General features: G+C 29.8%; 2 protein-coding genes across 2 annotated transcripts; one reads left to right on the top strand and one right to left on the bottom strand.

Moving 5' to 3' along the window:
- Nucleotides 1-802: 802 nt before the first annotated feature.
- LOC114179350 (beta-glucosidase-like SFR2, chloroplastic) lies at nt 803-5,092 on the bottom strand. Its single transcript, XM_028065669.1, has 10 exons — nt 4,727-5,092; nt 3,985-4,297; nt 3,629-3,767; nt 3,286-3,452; nt 2,644-2,865; nt 2,154-2,322; nt 1,844-2,077; nt 1,600-1,749; nt 1,385-1,514; nt 803-1,204 (listed from the first exon to the last, which is right to left on the bottom strand). The coding sequence occupies exons 1-10, from the start codon at nt 4,896-4,898 to the stop codon at nt 1,014-1,016; spliced, it is 1,887 nt and encodes a 628-aa protein (XP_027921470.1). The 5' UTR covers nt 4,899-5,092; the 3' UTR covers nt 803-1,013.
- A 2,143-nt stretch (nt 5,093-7,235) lies between these two features.
- On the top strand, nt 7,236-9,867 carry LOC114176144 (transcription initiation factor TFIID subunit 9-like). The gene is made up of 2 exons (XM_028061082.1): nt 7,236-7,648; nt 9,412-9,867. Exons 1-2 carry the CDS (start codon nt 7,385-7,387, stop codon nt 9,679-9,681), a joined length of 534 nt encoding a protein of 177 aa, XP_027916883.1. The 5' UTR covers nt 7,236-7,384; the 3' UTR covers nt 9,682-9,867.
- The last annotated feature ends 8,418 nt before the right edge of the window (nt 9,868-18,285 follow it).

Raw genomic sequence — 18,285 nt, 5'->3', positions numbered from 1 at the left:
TCTTTCTACAGTAATTTAAAATTTTTGCATGTTTTATTATACAGATAATGTTTTTGTTTTTGTTGTGAACAGCTAAGTTTATGGCCAGTGTTGTTCAGCAACTCTTGTGGTGGTCCCTTCTTTTCTGCACTACGTCACATCAATATTCTACCCCAAAATTTACTGCATGTTTGGCCTCACTCACATGTTTTATTTCCCCAAATTCATGTCGATATGCTACTTGCAAAATATGTCTCTATTTTTCTTAAATGTTCAGAGGTTAAATAAATTTACATAAAAAATAAGGGTGATAAGAAAAAAATGGCAATATAAAAATAGTGGGAAAGTCACTATTGTGTTTACAATAAAATAATAAAAGTTTAAGAAGTGATTCATTTTGGTACGAGCACTAAACTTCCTCATATCTAGTATGTTCAGAATCCACTACAAGGGTTTATCTTTTCTTATCTAACAATAAGAAAAAAATTAATTCTAGGTCTAGAAGTGACATGCTGCTTCCGGTAACTACACTAATAAGTAATTTGTATAAAGTTGCGGTATTTCATATAATGAATAAATTATATAAAGCTTGCTAATTATTTAGTTAGTAAAATTATAGTAATTAATAAATGTTTAATGATTAAATTATAATTATCTAATTAATAAATTTTCAATATAGTAAGAATATTAATATAAGTCAATCTATATCATATATAAGAATGTTATATTAAACTTAACAATAAAGTAATATGAATTTTCCTTTCGATGTTGTTTAAATTATACATTTCTAATGAATGTGGCACTCAAAAATTTCTAACGAAAATGAATTCCTAACAAAAAGTGATTTTGAGAAATAAAGTGATGAGATTTCGTTTAGTATACAGATATGGCATGAGCAGTAGGAATTAGGAATACTCGGACATAAAACATCTCACTCCATTCAACTAAGATCTTGTGTTGAATAGTGAAATTAAAAGTGCTTAGTGCTCAAAATATAGATTTCAGAACAAGAGAAATAGGTAACTTGTGAAATGTTAAGTTTCAAGAGGCTGAAGAATTAATTTGGGATTTTTCTCTTGAGATTTTGTTTTCCTTTTGGTGGAGAAGGGTCGAATGATGAATCTTGAGAAGCGGCTCAAGTGATCTTGAAGTCCTTCCATCTGGTAATGACCAAACCGCCAATCTCGTTCGATATAAGGTCGCTGTACAGGCTCATCAAGTCCACCTGTCACCAGAAGCAAGAACACTTCTTAATCACTTTTCTGTATAATAAGCTTTTAAATGTTTCATGTAACTTGTTGTCGAAGTGCTAACCCATCTATTATATTAACAAGGCGAGATCATACTAATACAGTTAAAGAACAATCTCTGAAACTTTACAATCATATCATGAGTAAATAATTACCTGCATACATTAAACGGTGTTTATTCACAGCCCGATAAAATGGTCTCGTTTTCTTCTCTTTGGCAGCTTTTTGGAGTTCATCCCATGCTCTTTCACGATCTTCACGTGTAACTTTGCCCGTGTTCACAATCTGCAATCAAGAGTCCATAGAAAGTGATTCAAAACTAGACAGCGCAAATGTCACGGAAAAGCAAATACAGAATGGGAGTTCGAACTTTAGAAAATAGATGGTAAGAGGGGCGAGGGATCCGTGCAAGATTATTTGCCCTGTCAACTGCAACAAGTCCGAACTTGGGACCATATCCATCGGCCCACTCCCAGTTATCAGAAATAGTCCAGAACAGGTAACCAAGTACACGTACACCCTGTACAACAATTACAGAAACTCTACAATCAAATTGGTGTTTATGAAATAATAAGTTAATTTTAAGGAAATAAAATTTAATCCACTGTCAAAACCATTTTTATGGCAGCATAAACAGCTAGCAAATGCTCCAAGAGATATGGCCGTCGGATCAAATCTGTCTCATCCGAAACCCCATTTTCAGTAATGATGAAGGGAATTTTTAGATGTCTGTATCTTTCATGGAACTGAAGCAACATGCGGTATAAGCCATCAGGGTATACCCCACGACCAGATTCACTATACTCGTCATTTTCCACAAGCTTCAGGCCTGCACCCGAAACCACTTCCTGAAATAAATGTCAGAATTGATAGTGTGTAGGCCAGATATCATGCATAGTGCATGTCAAGGTTAATAAAGCAAACCTGCCCATAGTAGTTTATGCCTATATAGTCCAGCTTTTCAGATATTCCATCAATGTATGGGAAGAGAGTCAATGAATTAGCCAGTGACACAGCAGCAATGTCATACAAACCATAGGGTCGCATAAATGACACATGATGTGCTACACCAACTATTGAATTTAATGGGTTACTGCCAAAAAGATATTATAGTTCAGATAACTAGAAACATAAAAGTAGAAAAGAGCCTAAGTGGCAACTCCAAATGTTTAGCTTACGTATATGAAGGGATAAGGCATAAAACAATTGATTGCAATAGAAAGGTATAGTAGCCAAGAACTCAAACAGAGAATGGACACGGACATAAGCTAATAGATAAAGTTTAATACAAATGAGCCCAAGAAAAGTGGATAAATATCATGAACAATTTTAAATTCCATAATCAGGTCTATGATGATCTATATGCGCAATATAAACTTGCAACAAATCTAAAGCTCCTACGAGAAAGAAAAACCTTTGTCCGTGGATGTAATCATATGCCTTTGAGTGTGCAACAGACATCCAATGCATGGCCTGCTGAAAAACACCAGTTGGAAGTGCTGAGGTTGCGACCTCAAGCATATCAGGATGACCTCCAGGCCAGGCACCAGCACAGTAAGTAAGCATACAGAAGACATGGGGCTCATTAAATGTTACCCAATAGTCTACCAAATCTGAGACACTGTCTACAACAAGCCTAAATAAAAAGAGAGGATATGAGAAAAAGTTTCATGAATATACTATCATACGATGAGTAACTCAATAGGACTACACAATAATGTGATCTAAACAGGAACATTGATATTCATGAAAGGAGCAAATCGTATATAGAAACAGGAATTTCAATCTCTAAACTTTCCCAAATATGCATTAAATAAAGAAATGCATGGATTAGTCATAAGTATTAAGTAACGAGATGGAATGATGGTTAAATGTGACATTGGAAACTCAAACTAAAATATTATAATGGAGTCTAGATGGAGAATTCACAGAGGAACACATTATCAGCTTTTCATTTAACTTTCAAATGATTTTCTTAGCAATTAGCACGGTTCGATTGCTGCTTTGATAGGAAAACAATAGCATACAGATAACATAAACTAAAGGAAAAACTAACCTGGTAAAGTCCATGAAATAATCCACTGTCTTTTCCAGCTTCCAACCGCCATATTCACCAGCCCAGGGTGGAAGTGAGTGATGGAAAAGAGTAAGCATCACCTTCATTCCATATGATCGAACCTTATTGATAATCCACTTATACCGTTCCAACGCAGCATAGTTAACCTAAGAAAGAACAACACCTGAGTTACTCATAATTCAATTGGTTGATGAGGTTCAACATAAAACTGAGAATTGAAAAGCATATTCATAATCTCCACTAAAGCTGTTGACTGACATAATCTTCGCCCTGAATGGCACCGTAATTCATCATCATTTTGAAAGGTCCGCTTCTAACTTACAGATTCATTAAGGCTGTTTACTGGCTCCACTGGCATGATTCTTGTCCAATCTATTCCCATGCGAAAAACGGTAACACCAGTATCCTTGGCCAAATTTATTTCTGTTTCAGGATCAGACCAAAATCTTAACCTCTCCTCCCTGAAAATCAGAAATTTCTTACTAGATAGCCATAAAACTACAGCGTTTTTTTATTTATGGAGGTGTGGAGGGTAAAATTCTCAATTTTGAATTGAGAGAGTTACATTATGTTTACAAAATATAGGAATCTGCGCATGTTTTGATTCTCAAAATATTATGTTGATTTTGAGGTAATTACTATAAAATAACGTCAAAACAAAATAATCACAGGGCTTACGGGCGTGGAACATTATGCCAAGCAGTTACATTAGGACGAGGTTCTTCTCCCCCTTCTTTTCCTTCCACTTCCAAGTACTTGTCAAATCCCCTAATCATGGCTTCCATAGCCAACTTAAGAGGCTTCCTGCCCGGCGGAGACGTCACGGCCCGCTGGGAACCACCGTCGCCAGAAGCAGAACCCATAACAGCATCCACTGTCTGCCTCCCCTCGGAGTCACCACTCTTTTCCTCAGCAAACTGGATCCAAGCATCATCAAGCCTGTCCTCGACATGAGCCGGTGCAGTAGCCAAACCAAAGAAAAACTCTTCTTCTGAAAAAAAAAAAAAAACAAAAAACGTATCCTTATCCGTATGCTTTCAAACAAACACCTAAAGAGCTCACTTTTCATACACCTTAAAATTTACACCCTCTTAACCTCATCGTAAGCTTTCAAACAAAAACCTAGAGAGCTTACAGGAAGTTACGGCTTATAGACCATTCTACAGAAACCTTGAAAACGCTGTCGAAATTATCCCAAACACGAATTTCATCTACAATGATTAGATGACATTTGTAACTGCAACTTTATTAAATTCGTAATTAATGCACTCAATCATAATATAGAGTTTCTGTGTAATTGAACTTATGCAACCGACATGAGCCTTAAAACGCTCCCTTTCGCTAGGTCGTTGAGAACAAAGGCTTTTGACGAGGAAAGAAAAAACGTTACTGATGAAGAGAGCGTTTTATTGTAAGTTACCGGCGATGTTAAAGTCAGCGAGAGTGTCGGAGGATTCGTCGATAGGGGAGCGGAATCGGCGGAGGTTGTTCTTGCGGAAGCGGGAGTAGGAGAAGGCGTTGGCGGCGACGGTAAGAGTAAAGAGAGCTCCGGCGAGCTTGGTGGCGGTGAGGAAGAGCGCGACCAACGTCATCGGAATGAAATGCGTGTCTCAGTTGCTAAGTAACCCTCCAAGCCATGAAAAAATAGAAGAAGATGACAAGGTGCGCGTGATCTCCACGTCACTTCACCCAAATCAACGACGCTTCTTTCACCGGCGTTTTCTGAACTTAGTCCCTCGCTGCGAAAGAGTGAAAGTGAGTGTTGTATCCACGTGGCGCTAGGAGTGTCTATATGGAATTTTTGTTGGATAACTGTCACTTTTTATTTGTCTTCAATCTACCAAAAGCAAAGATGCATGAATATTAAAACACAATATTATGTTATGTTAATCTTAACAACAATATTTTATTTTGTGATTTTTTGTTTATAATAAGATACTGTGTAATATCACTAACTACAAATTCGAAGTTAGACTAAAGTTTTAAATGATACATATACATCCTCATAAACTCAACTCTTGTCCCACTATAACATGTTTTTAATACAAAATATCTTGACAATTTTCAATGCAACGAACAACAATGAAGATAATAAAAGAAAATAAATAAGACCATAACAAAAAAGTGTGAAATATGTTTTCTTTTTACAGAATATCTAAGATAGTTTTAATTTTAATTTTTAATATAGAAATTAATCTATTTAACAAAAGGATTAGGGCCTTGAAGAGTAACGGTATTAGCTTTATTACGATATTTTTTTTTTAGGCTTTTGGATGAATGTGTCTAGACAACAATTTCATTTTTTGAAAAACTCTTGACAATTACTATTACTTTGTAATGATTTTGAATGATACACATAATTATACATAATTATATATGTATTTTAGGAGTTATTTAATAGGTTAAGTATTAATCTTTCTAAAGGAATTGTACGGATGTTACAAATATTATTACTACTCATTCTCCACAAAACACATGTCCGTCACCAATGTGTGTTTACTTTCTTTATAATAATAAAAAATAATAAAATTATTATTATAAATTTAAATATAATTTTTTTTATAATTTTATAGATCATTTATTTGAATATAGCAAAAATAATGAGATGAGTCATTTGATATATTGATGTTGATTAGATTAGTCTAAAAATATACATTAGACGATTTTGTTCATACATTAATTATATGGATCTAGCAATATATATTAGATAAATTTATTCATATATGTATTATATAAGTTTATCAATAAACATTAGACAACTTTTATCTATTATCTGATTAGACAAGTCTTGCAATTAAATTATATGAGTATGTCTATATACTATTTAGACAAGTATATCAATACACATTACACAAATATCTCTATATACTGATTAGACAAATTAACTAACAAATATATTATACGAATTTGTCAATGTATTAATTAAACATGATTGACAATACACATTAGACTATTAATACACTAATTTGTATTTTCAACGAGTTCACTTCATGTATTTTTAAATATTATTTATATTTTTAGAAAGTCAACTATATATTTTTTAAATATTTTATCTTTTGTATTTTTACAAAGTCTACTATTTATATTTTTACATACATATTAATTTTCTAAGCCTATAAATCATTTTTCATATTGATTATATTAAAAAATTAATTACAAACCTAAAAATATTTATTATTATTTTTTCTCAATTTTTATATCTCTTTTAATAAACATAAATATAAATTCCAACTCACGGGTATATATATAAGTTTAAAACTAATAGTTAATTAAAAATATGATCAAATCAAGAAAAATGATTAAATTTAAAAAAAAAACAGTTACTTAAAATATATTGTTCATAAATTAACATCTAATAAATAGAAAGATTGATGCAGATAAATTTTACATTTGAATAATATAATTGGTGAAATTGAAAGTTCAATGTATAGTTCATAAAATTAAAATGTCAATGTTAAAATCTGTTAAATTGAAGTTTCAGTAATAAAAGTTCTGAAATTGAAAATTCAATAGTAAAAGTTATAAAATTGCAAAATTCAATATAAAACGTGTAATTTAAAATACGCAAAAGCATAAAATATATATACTTTTTTTTAATTTCAGATAATAATATTCACAAAATTTAAAATTGAGGGTGAAATTCACAAAACTGTGTAAAAGTTCAATGATAAAATATTTAATTAAGTATTTTTTTTTTCTAATATCAGTATGCTCTCTTAGTTTGATTTGTTTGATACTTTCTTCTAATTTATCATTTATATTCAACAATTAAATTTTTTTAAAATAAATAAATCACGTGCTTAAATTAACTAAAGCAGTTAATATCTTATTTTCAAGTTATTAAACGTATTTACAAAATTTAATAAATATAAAAGAATAACAAAGCCCATGGGCCGCAGTGTTATCATTTGAGCCTATAAGTCACGAGGCCCACGCAAAAGGAAGAGTTTTCGTGCCCTAGCCTTCTCCCAAAGTCTTTCTATTCAAATAACCAGCATCCGTCCGACACCGTCCACGGTGATTCCGGCCACCGTGCGTTTGAATTACATTTTGTCTTCCGGTGGAGCAGTAGAGAAGTATGGGTGACAAAGACGAAGAGTCGGGAATGCCAAGGGATGCAAAGATTGTGAAGTCTTTGTTGAAGTCAATGGGCGTGGAGGAGTACGAGCCTCGCGTCATTCACAAGTTCCTTGAACTGTGGTATCGATACGTCGTCGATGTATTAACCGACGCACAAGTCTATTCAGAGCACGCGGGAAAATCCGCAATCGATTGTGACGATGTCAAGCTTGCGATTCAATCCAAGATTAACTTCAGCTTCTCGCAACCACCACCTCGGGAGGTAATAGCAGTGATTAATAATTCGCCTTTCCAATTGTTCAACTTTGTTTCATGTGAATTTATGATGATAAACACTTCTGAGGGAAAAAAGCAGGGATTTTTTTTTTTTTTTGCCTGAGGTTAAAAGTTAAGTGTGTTAATTTTGTTGGCTCAATTGGGTGTGCTGATAGTTTGTAGCAATTTGCTGAAGTTTGCAAGAGTTAAGGTAGTGTGAGAGAGGTTGCCTTGTTTATGTGAAGTTTAAATTTCTGCGTCGCAACTCAAGCAAAACCCACCCCAGGACTTGAAATAGTGGGGTTCTCTTACTTCCAAAGATTAATTTTCTTTTTATGTACTAGGTTTGGTAATTGTGTGTCAAATGATGACCACACACATTTATGTTCAATAATGAGAATAGTGTGTTCTATGATATCCCTGACATAGGTTAATTTGTTATCCAATCGTATAGATAATACATGTGCTAAAACTAATATCTACAAGTGCTGCGTGTTCTATATTTAACACTTCCCCTTTAAACTGGAGCTTATGGATCACTTGCATCAAGCTTTTTACGAATGTGAGAAAGGTGAATTTTGTTGTTCGACATATGGTTCGATGCACCAGAACAGAGAATTTATGAACCAAGAGAGGAGGATTGGAGCACAAAGGTCACAGAACTACCCATGTCAGCAACATATACGTCCTGTCCTGGCTCATTTATGTCTTTTTTACCTCCTGTGCTGGTGCATACTTTTATGGAAAACTGAGTAATTGGGCATCCATATGACTGTCTTGTTGATCACTGTGTAAGGACCTTATAGCTCTGATACACTCCCCAATTTTGGCAGATCTTGACTTGTAGCTGTAGGCAGAAACCATCTGGAATTAGAAAGCAAATCTGCAATTTTTACATTGTTGGGAACAGTAGGCAACCGTAGGATCCGCTTGCCATACATGCCTCCCAACTTGGTTTCATTGGCAAGAATCATGTATGGTATATCTTGTAGCCAACTCTCTAACTTGTAAAAGTTTCCTACAAACCAGGATAGAAGGACTTTTTAGCCAGAACCCAGACATGCTGCTTCACAGCAGCCGGCTTTATTCCACTCCATTGATGAAGTCTGAGCTCCTTCTTTCAAAATGCATCAAATTTTCAATCAACATTCCTTTGGACTCGTATCAGGAGGACTAGACCTTGAGAACCATCTGCAGATCTTATCCACTGTCTTCAAATCAAAACCTGCACTGGCAGTATGAACAGAGTACTCCAGTAAACTTGCATGACCAGTTGTAGAGCATATTGGATGGAAGGACCTAACACCTAAAATGCTGTTGTTTTTCTCATGTTTTGGAGAAGATTATTTGGTTTGTTCTAGACTTTGACTGACCAAGTTTGCATGAGACTATGAATGAATCTAGTATCCACTCGAGTCTGTCAAGTTTTTCTAACGAGTTCATGTTCTTTGCCTTGAATTGTAAACTAGCACAATTATATACATTTAAATCTGACAACCGTGGCACAAGTTCCTGTGCTATATAGTTTTGATAAATTTATTTTTTAAATGATCAAGCTGGATTAAGTTAGAAATTTGATGTAAATTATTCTTGTCTTCTTTTCTTTTCTGTGTTGCTGTTTTATTACTAGCTTGCAGATATTAATCAACTACTAATTTTTAATATTCATTTGTTTGAGAATTATGGCTGAGATAGCCTTTTGGTGGGACCATATTTTCACTTAGAATCTAAATTATATAGAAACATTTTGCTAATATAATCACTTGCCAGGTGCTGCTGGAGTTGGCTCAGAACCGTAACAAGATACCATTGCCAAAGACTATAGCAGGACCCGGTATTCCTCTTCCACCTGACCAGGACACATTAATCAGTCCTAACTACCAGTTTGGAATTCGAAACAAAAGGCCTGCTGAACCTTTAGAAGAAACAGAGGATGAAGAAACTACCATTCCCAATCCCACCCAGGAAGACAAGGTAGAGATGCAGCAGAATCCCCATCAGAGAGTGTCCTTTCCCCTGCCCAAACGCCAAAAGGATTAATTTTAATTCCCTTATGTCACCAATGTTTTAGTCTAGCTTTTGTGTAATTGTTGTACAACAGTATTATTAGCTACAAAATCTCTATAAACGATACCATGTTTGTTTTATTGTGTAACATCCACTAGGTTCTGACATTAAAATGAAATGAAAAAGTTTCCAAACGGCTCATTCTGCTTGGAATATGTATATGTGCTTCGTTTCAAAGTCCTTGTGAACACTGTCTCTTGGCTGGTTTGAACTGTGAAATGACATTCAATTTCAAAAATTTGTGTTGGGTTGAAGTGTTTTGACTGTATTCGGTTAGGTTTGTATATACAAAATTTGAGCTGAGTATTAAGTGCATTTCATTTGGTCAATTTGGATTGAATAGAAAATAATTTGTTAAAACTAATTGGACCAATTTTATAAAGAAAACGACTATTTTTTTTAGAATAAATTAAATATGAAAAAATATTTAAGAAAATTATTAATTGTTACACTGACTTTCTCTTTATATTATCCCGTTTAATCTCATGTAGATGGGTGGATTCAGAAATTTCTGGGTACAAGTAGAAAAAGTTGCAATATTATACCACACCACATCAAAATTATTAAGCATAAAAAGTTGCAATATTATACCACACCTCATCAAAATTATTAAGCATAGTAAACAAAAATCTTTGAATAATGACCAATTGTAGTGACAAAAAATAATTAATCATTGACAACTAAAATAGTTCAAAAAAATTTAATAGTTCAAAAATAATTAATATAGTACACATTAATTTTTACTGACCAATTTAAAAACTAAAAATTATTGGCAACTAAAATAATTCAAAAAAAATTATAATTGGTCTTTAAATTGATAATTAAAATTGTTTTCATTATGAATTGGTTTCTGAATTCATCACTAACATTAGCTACTATGGTTTTGACTACCAAAATAATTGGTCTCTAATTAGAAGATTGGTCTCTAAAATATTTTTTGTTATTAAAACTGGTCACTATTTGAAAGTTTTGTTATAGTAGTACTTTTACGATAACAATAATTTATATATTTGTTTATGTTGACAACTTTAGTACATATAGTTTTAATTTGGATTCACACAATAATAATAATATATTTCTTATGTTTTTAATAATTAATGTACATTTTTCAATATTCATATATCGTGTATTTATCACATATCGTATCCTATTATTTTCAAAATAAACATATCAACGTGTCGTATCATATACAAGTATTGTATCTGTGTATCATAGATGGACATGCGGTTGATACATGGTTAACCCTAATATTATGTGGTATGGTGAAATTCTATAAAACTATTTAAGAAAATACATTTTCTCTAACTACGTTTTAATTAAACCCAAAATTAATGCAAAGCAAATAAAATGAATTGAGATATTTAAAACAAAACGTGTGAATTAAGAAAAATGCGATCTTGTAAACTAAATTATTTTATTTAATAGAATATTGTACTCATGAAGATTAATACTTATTACCTTAGAGAAGAGTCTGAGTGTTTATAATGTGACACATTTAATTCCTGGGTAAGCATTTCTTTCTATAATTAATCACGTTTATTAAAGTTTTCTTAAACAACTAAAAACAACTCTCTCTCCAAAAATTGGTTTAACAAAATATAACTACCATCAATCACTTCTGTGTCCATTACTTCAAGCATACCTATCTGTTCATTCTTAGATCCATCCTTATTATAAAAATTAATAGTTACAAATACATAAAAAAGAAATATATAAGCAAAACATTAAAATTATAAATGTTTACTTGTAACTTTATCAACTCAGAATATATTTAAACATTCATGTCCTGTAGGTTTATTGGTTAAACAACATATTTTCATGTAGGTTCATCACTGATTTTCTCTATTTAAAATAAATATTTAATACAATAAAATCTCCATATTAAGTAACGTGATAAATTTTCAAAAATGTTTTTCTTTTCTTACAATTTCATCTTAAAAAAATATTTGAATAAAGTTTTGATATGCACTCGACATAATCTTTTTAACAACAAACAAAAATAATTCAACAAGTTAATCTCCTTGTGAAGTTGTTTATTATTTTGTGTAGTCCATATTTTATTTTTTTTAATAGTTTTTCATGTGATAAATATTATGATAGATATGAAGATGAATATTTATATCTCTATCTCTATTTTCATTATCGTATTCAATTGGAAAAAAAAAACGACAAGTTGATCAACAATTTAAAAATAAAAAGACAAAAATATCAACCACATTCTTCCATCGACACTAAAATTATACAACAAAGTATTTAGATAAAAGAAATTAAACATTCAACAATTTTTTTAACAAAATTTTTCTTCATATACTTTAAGGTACATACAAATTAATTAAACCTAACTTATTTCATAAGTCCTGATCATTATTTTAAATCTTAAGCTAAAGTGGAAAAACTTGTCCTGAGTTTAATTTGTCACATACAGGATTGATCGATTACACAACACCATTTCAATGTTTTTGACTTCTTAAAAAAAAAAAAATTGACAACAAAGACACCACTTGACAAATCACTCTTACAGATAATTTAGTTATTAAATAGTGAACTTTAATTAGTGTATACAAAGAAAAAAATATATTGAAGAATGAAATAGTGAATATAAAATAAATGCAAAAATCTGTTAAGTGTTAAAATATAATAGTATTTTTTTTAAATTGTAAAAGACTTTAACTTCTTAATGGCATATTGTTAAATCAGATATGTCTAATATAACCCAACCAAGAAAGGGGTGTGAACTGGTTATTGAATCTTTCACTGATTTTAATTGAATCTTGAAAGTTTCTTTAACTCTTATGACCAAATTTACCAGGTTTACAGTTTTGTGTTAATGGACTGTGTAAAGCAATTAAGAAAGGTGTAAAAGAAGAGAGAAACAAAGAACACAATAATTTATACTAGTTCGATTCAATATGAATTTACGTCCAGTCTTCTCCTAAGCAACCCACTTAGGAGGATTCCACTAAATCAATAAAGATACAAGAATTACAAGAGATCTGTATAATTCAAGACCCTAAAGACTAAGGAGCTTGATCTACAAATCAAGAACTCCCCCTAGATGCAATGCATCCACACAATTGCACCTAGACCTTCACTTTACCCAGTAAAACAATATGTAAACAGAAATACAACAAGAAAAGAACCAAGGAACGAATACACCTAGTAGTTGTGGAGATTTGTCACTTGATTCCTAGATCCAAGCTTGACCCATCAAGGTTGAATCCACCATCATTCTTCTTGAATGTCCAATTGAATGATCTCCCAATAAAGCACAAGAACTATATGAATCTTGATCTCAGTAAAGAAGTCTTTCAGTTCGTTTCTCAATGATTCAGTTATTTCTCTCTCTGTTTTAAAACTGATTTCAAAACTGTTTTTATACCAGAGTTCTACTGCAGTAATTAATGGATTAAGTATTTACCTAATAGATTATCATGAGTGTATTTTCACTGCATCAGTGCAGTGCCCTCATATAATTTATTATTTAAGTATTTAATCCATTTACGAGTTCTGCTTTTGACACATTCAAAATTTTTGATAGCTGATTTAATCCAATTCAAGTTTGTTTTACATGTAATTCTTGATCTACAATATCTAATGCATAAGCTAGAAAATCAGGACTAATCCTAAACCAGTGATGCACATGATGCATAGCCTTGGACATCATCAAAACCATCTTCACTTGAGTTGAACAAACTCCCCCTTTCAACACATATAAGTGAAAGAAAGAAAAACATAAATTACACAATTTCTACGATACATGGTATATGAAAAAGCTAAAAATACTTAAAAGAAAATAACACAAATATCCTTAAAAAGTAAACAAACAAAAATAAAGGAGACTTAATTTTTAAGGTTAAATATATTTTTAATTCTTAACTTTAAGTGAAAATTAGAATTAGTCACTTTTTAAAACTTTAACTTAATTCATTTCTCCAATTTTAGAACTATGTCGATTTAGTCAATTTAATAAAATTTTGTTAAGTTGATTTGACATTTTAAATGCATTTCATATTAGTTTCTTAACTAACATCGAAGTAAAAATGTGTGAAACAATATAAATAATTAAAACTCAAATATCATGGTTAGATGTGTTTCAAATCTTGGATCAATGCAACTTTTAAAACAAAAACAAAAATTCAATCTTCCTATCATTATAATCCACCAACTAATACAAATCAAAGCATTAAATAACATATTCACAACAAATGTATTCATCATTTACAATAAATCTCAAATTTCTTTTTGAATAAAAATAAAATTTGGGAATCTATATATACAGAGAGAAGAAAAGAAAATCAGGTCCACAATGTAGATGGTAGCCACAGGCTGGCTACTAGCAGCAACAAGACGGTGCAAAATTTTATTTGTTTAACTCTTTCATATAATATTTATTTTTCATGTCAAATTCAATGAATTTAAATTTTATTTGTTTAACTCTTTCATATAATATTTATTTTTCATGTCAAATTCAATGAATTTTCTTAATCCATTATTATTATGCAACACGTAAGCATCCTTCAATCTCTGTCAAAACTCGTATAAAAGCAGTTGCGTCCTCTGAAGTGTTACAAATTCTTGCATGTGCATCAACAGTCACTCCACTGTAAATTATTGGAACAAGCCAAGTCATGTAAAATACACCAAAACTTTCTTCAATTATTGTGTTTCAATTTTTCATACAAACATTTGTAAACCCTTTTGAGAAACACACACAAATGTTTTGTCCTTTCTTGCTGGGTTTTTTCAGATCAAAATTCATTCTAAAAGTACACCATCAATAAAACACAAATTCAATTTATATCAAAATTCACATAACTTCTAACCTAAAACTTAACTAATAGATTTTTAGATATTTCTTTTTATAAAGCACTTAATGTTTCATCATATATTGTATTTAAGCTTAATAAACAAAAATACAAGTTAACCATTTTCCGAACAACCAAAACTCACTATTGTAACATGAAAAATAAATAAAAAAATAGAAGCTAACCTAATATAGGTATCTAGAAAAGGCACATAGGATATTACCCCAAAATCTTAAAGCACTTTTCTTCTTTGACCCCTAACTCTTTTCTACCACCTTCCACATTCTTCATCCATAAACATAAAATGGCCACTTGCATTTTCATAAATTTTTTATTTTCTTTCCACTTTGTTTTTCCTTGCCATCTCAATCTATGACTATATATATGTTAATTTCTTTTATTTTGTTATCTTGAGTTGCCTTAATAACAAAGAAAAAGGACAACAAAGGCCATAATCATTTCACACAACTTTTTTTCTATTTTTCAACTGCTATATTCTGTAATTAACTTATTTGTTATCATCACCTCCATGAGAGAAAAAAAAAACCCAGGTACTTTATTTTCCATGGTCCTACATATATTCCATTTGATTGACTTCTCACCTTATTATTCTTGGTACAATTATTTGTAGATTTTATAGAATGATTTTTCATTTTATTTCACCTTCCAACACCACTCATCATTATACATATCTCTATCTTATCTAAATCTCCTTTTTTCACACCGATAAAATTTTAACATTAATACAATTTTTTTTGGAAGAATTTACTATGTGAAATAGAAAGAGAGAATTAGCAGGTATATTGTTTTTTTAAAGTATCAAAGATGATATTGAACGATGATTAGAGAAATTTATTTCAAATACAATCCCCTGTGTATGATGAGATTAGATAATAATGCACTCTAATATACGAAATTACTCTCTCGTATTTCAGTTTCCTTACACGTGATTTATTTATTTCTCCTTATTATGAAAACAACATAATAAAAATTAATAACACAAATAAAAATTTATTATGGTTATAGAAAAAAGTTATTACTTAAAAAATTACTACTAAAAATAAAATATAATCTCCATGTAAATAAATTATTTTTCACCTTATATATTAAATTTATTTTCATACCAAATATATTCTATTATTCATTTTTTTTATAAATAATCTTTTTTATAATTTCAATCATTCAGTAAAATTTATAAAAATAATTTTAAATAGTTTATATATAATTTTATATTACTTTTAATAATACACACATTTTCGTAATCTAAATTCCTTAATGTTCTGTTTGGATTTGCATGAGTACTGTTCATGCGGATGGGATGGAAAGTGACTTGAAAACGTGTCTGGATCTGCTTGTTTGCGCTGATTTGTAAGAGTGAATTTGTAGGTGAGTTACAAAATTTGACACTCTTTAAAATAAAGATATGTGTAGGAAAAGCTAGATCATCGTATTAAAATTACTTTATAGTCCATCTCTTTTAACAATTTAATTTATTATATTTATTATACTATATATATATATATATTTATAGTAACTATAATTATAATTATAATTATTATAATAATTAGTATATAATAGTAATAATAATAATAATAATAATAATAATATTATTATTATTATTATTATTCAAATAAATATATTTTGTAAATAAATAATTTTATAAAATAAAATATATTTAAATAAATGTGGAATTAAAATTAAACAGTCTATATTATAAATTATTTCAGGTTATAATTGAGAATAATAATTATTATTTTAAGTTATTAATTTTAATATGAATGGATTATATTTTTTGTAATTTTAAATAACATTTTTAATTTTATTTGAATATCATTTTTTCTATTTACATTAAAGGGTAAAATGGTAATCATACATTTTTATTCTATTAAAAATTATAATTTATTAAATTTTATCAATTATGTCATACACAAACTTTCATAAGCTTTTCACTTATATCTATTCAAATCATATCATCTTTCCTTTAATTCAAACAACCTCATCTTTACTTGCAAATCAACTCAAATCAACGCAAATTCACTCTTCCAAATCCACACCACAATCCAAACACAACATAAAAGAAATAATGTCAACTTCACCCTCTAATCCTTCTTGTGTATTCTTCTCTCTCCTTCCTCCCTCAAATAATTCATTCCAAAGAAAAACAAAGCCAATAAAATTAATTTACAAGTTATATATATAGAGAATTTTTTCCTTAAAAGATTATTTTTGTGAGAATAAAATATTCTAAAACGTACTTCTCAATATAGAACCTTTGGTGATGTTTCTCTCATTCAAACAGTTTTCTTCTCCATTTCAAATTTAACTCACTTATCGTCCACCCACACGAGTATCTTATACATTTCTTCTTACTCTTTTGTTGATTGAACAAAAGAACTTTTCTCTGTCTCCTACACATTCTTTTAATAATATATTTATGAAAAGGGAATGAGGTATACTGTATGAAAATTAAAGTTGTGGGAGTAGGAAATGAATACTGCAACACAATCCTCACTATTATTGATCGATAATGTTTTAAAACGTTTTCTTCAATTTTTTTTTAATATTTTTGTTAACATATTACATATTTTAACCTATCGTCGTCATTTTTATTTTCTACATTTTGAAGAAAATATATCAATAACTAAAAATAATCTTGTATGATTACTTTACTTTTAAAATATAATTTATATATTTAAAAAAATTATATGTTCAAAAGTATTTATATATTGTAAATTTAGTTGTACAAAGAAAACAATTATACTGTGTATTGTACCCATTATTAAAATATTAGTACACTTACACTATTAATGTAAATTGTAGCATCCACTTAGGGTTATGTAAAAATGATCGTTGACATTTAGGTTATATTTAAGTGGTTTTAATTTTTCATTTTACCTAATTTTTAAAGTTTCTAAAATTGAACTGGAAATGAGAAAGTTGAATAAACAAGAACAGAAAATGTATTGTCTTCTTCAGTTCGTGTATGGCCCCATTGGCCATCCTCTTCAAACCATGCTGCTATTTTCATGGACCACAAGCATTTATGGAGATTTTGGAAACACTCGAGGACCTTTCTTTCATGTTAATCTTTTTTCTTATTTCTTACATGATAAAATGGGTTAGTTTGATCCGTATGTGACCCGTTAAAAATAGAAGGTATTGGACTGATCCATCAAACAAAACGAGCTAATGATAATAATTTGTCTTTCACAGGATGAGTTAACAAATTGGACCGGACTGACCCATAACTTTTTTATTTTTATTTTTAAATTTTTTTAATTGTTTTTTTAATTTTTAATTTTTAAATTTTGTTTATATATACATATAAATTATTACATTTTTAGTCTCATACAATAATTTTTTAACTTTTAATTGATTAGTTAATATTTTTAATTAAATAAACTAAAATAATTATTACATTTACATGTTATATTACACTATTATAACTAATAATTGAAACTTAATTTGTAAGTATTAATGATTTAAATAATATTGTTATATATCTACACATTTTTTAAAAATATAATATAAATAAATTAACGTTTTTAATTATTTTTTTTACCTTTTAATTAAAAAAAATGAGTTAACAAGTCGAGACAAATTGACCCATATTTTGACCAATCAAATGGTCTTTTGGGTTATAACAATTAATATACTTTTTTAAATTTGTTAAAAAGTAAATTTTAAGTTTAACTAAATTTTACAAAATCAATTCTTTTTCACACTGATTTATACACATATTGAGTATAAAACTAAATATTAATGAATGATC

The sequence above is a fragment of the Vigna unguiculata genome, chromosome 3 (genome assembly GCF_004118075.2).
Source record: "Vigna unguiculata cultivar IT97K-499-35 chromosome 3, ASM411807v1, whole genome shotgun sequence".
In the NCBI taxonomy this organism is placed as follows: Eukaryota; Viridiplantae; Streptophyta; class Magnoliopsida; order Fabales; family Fabaceae; genus Vigna; species Vigna unguiculata.
This window is presented reverse-complemented; position numbering and strand designations above follow the sequence as displayed.

Coding starts and splice junctions, on each gene's coding strand:
- LOC114179350 (XM_028065669.1), bottom strand. CDS start 4,898: ATGACGTTGGTCGCGCTCTTCCTCACCGCCACCAAGCTCGCCGGAGCT. Junction 4,298..4,726: donor CGCTGACTTTAACATCGCCG/GTAACTTACAAT, acceptor TTTTTTTTTCAG/AAGAAGAGTTTTTCTTTGGT. Junction 1,750..1,843: donor TTTATGCTGCCATAAAAATG/GTTTTGACAGTG, acceptor ATTGTTGTACAG/GGTGTACGTGTACTTGGTTA.
- LOC114176144 (XM_028061082.1), top strand. CDS start 7,385: ATGGGTGACAAAGACGAAGAGTCGGGAATGCCAAGGGATGCAAAGATT. Junction 7,649..9,411: donor CGCAACCACCACCTCGGGAG/GTAATAGCAGTG, acceptor ATCACTTGCCAG/GTGCTGCTGGAGTTGGCTCA.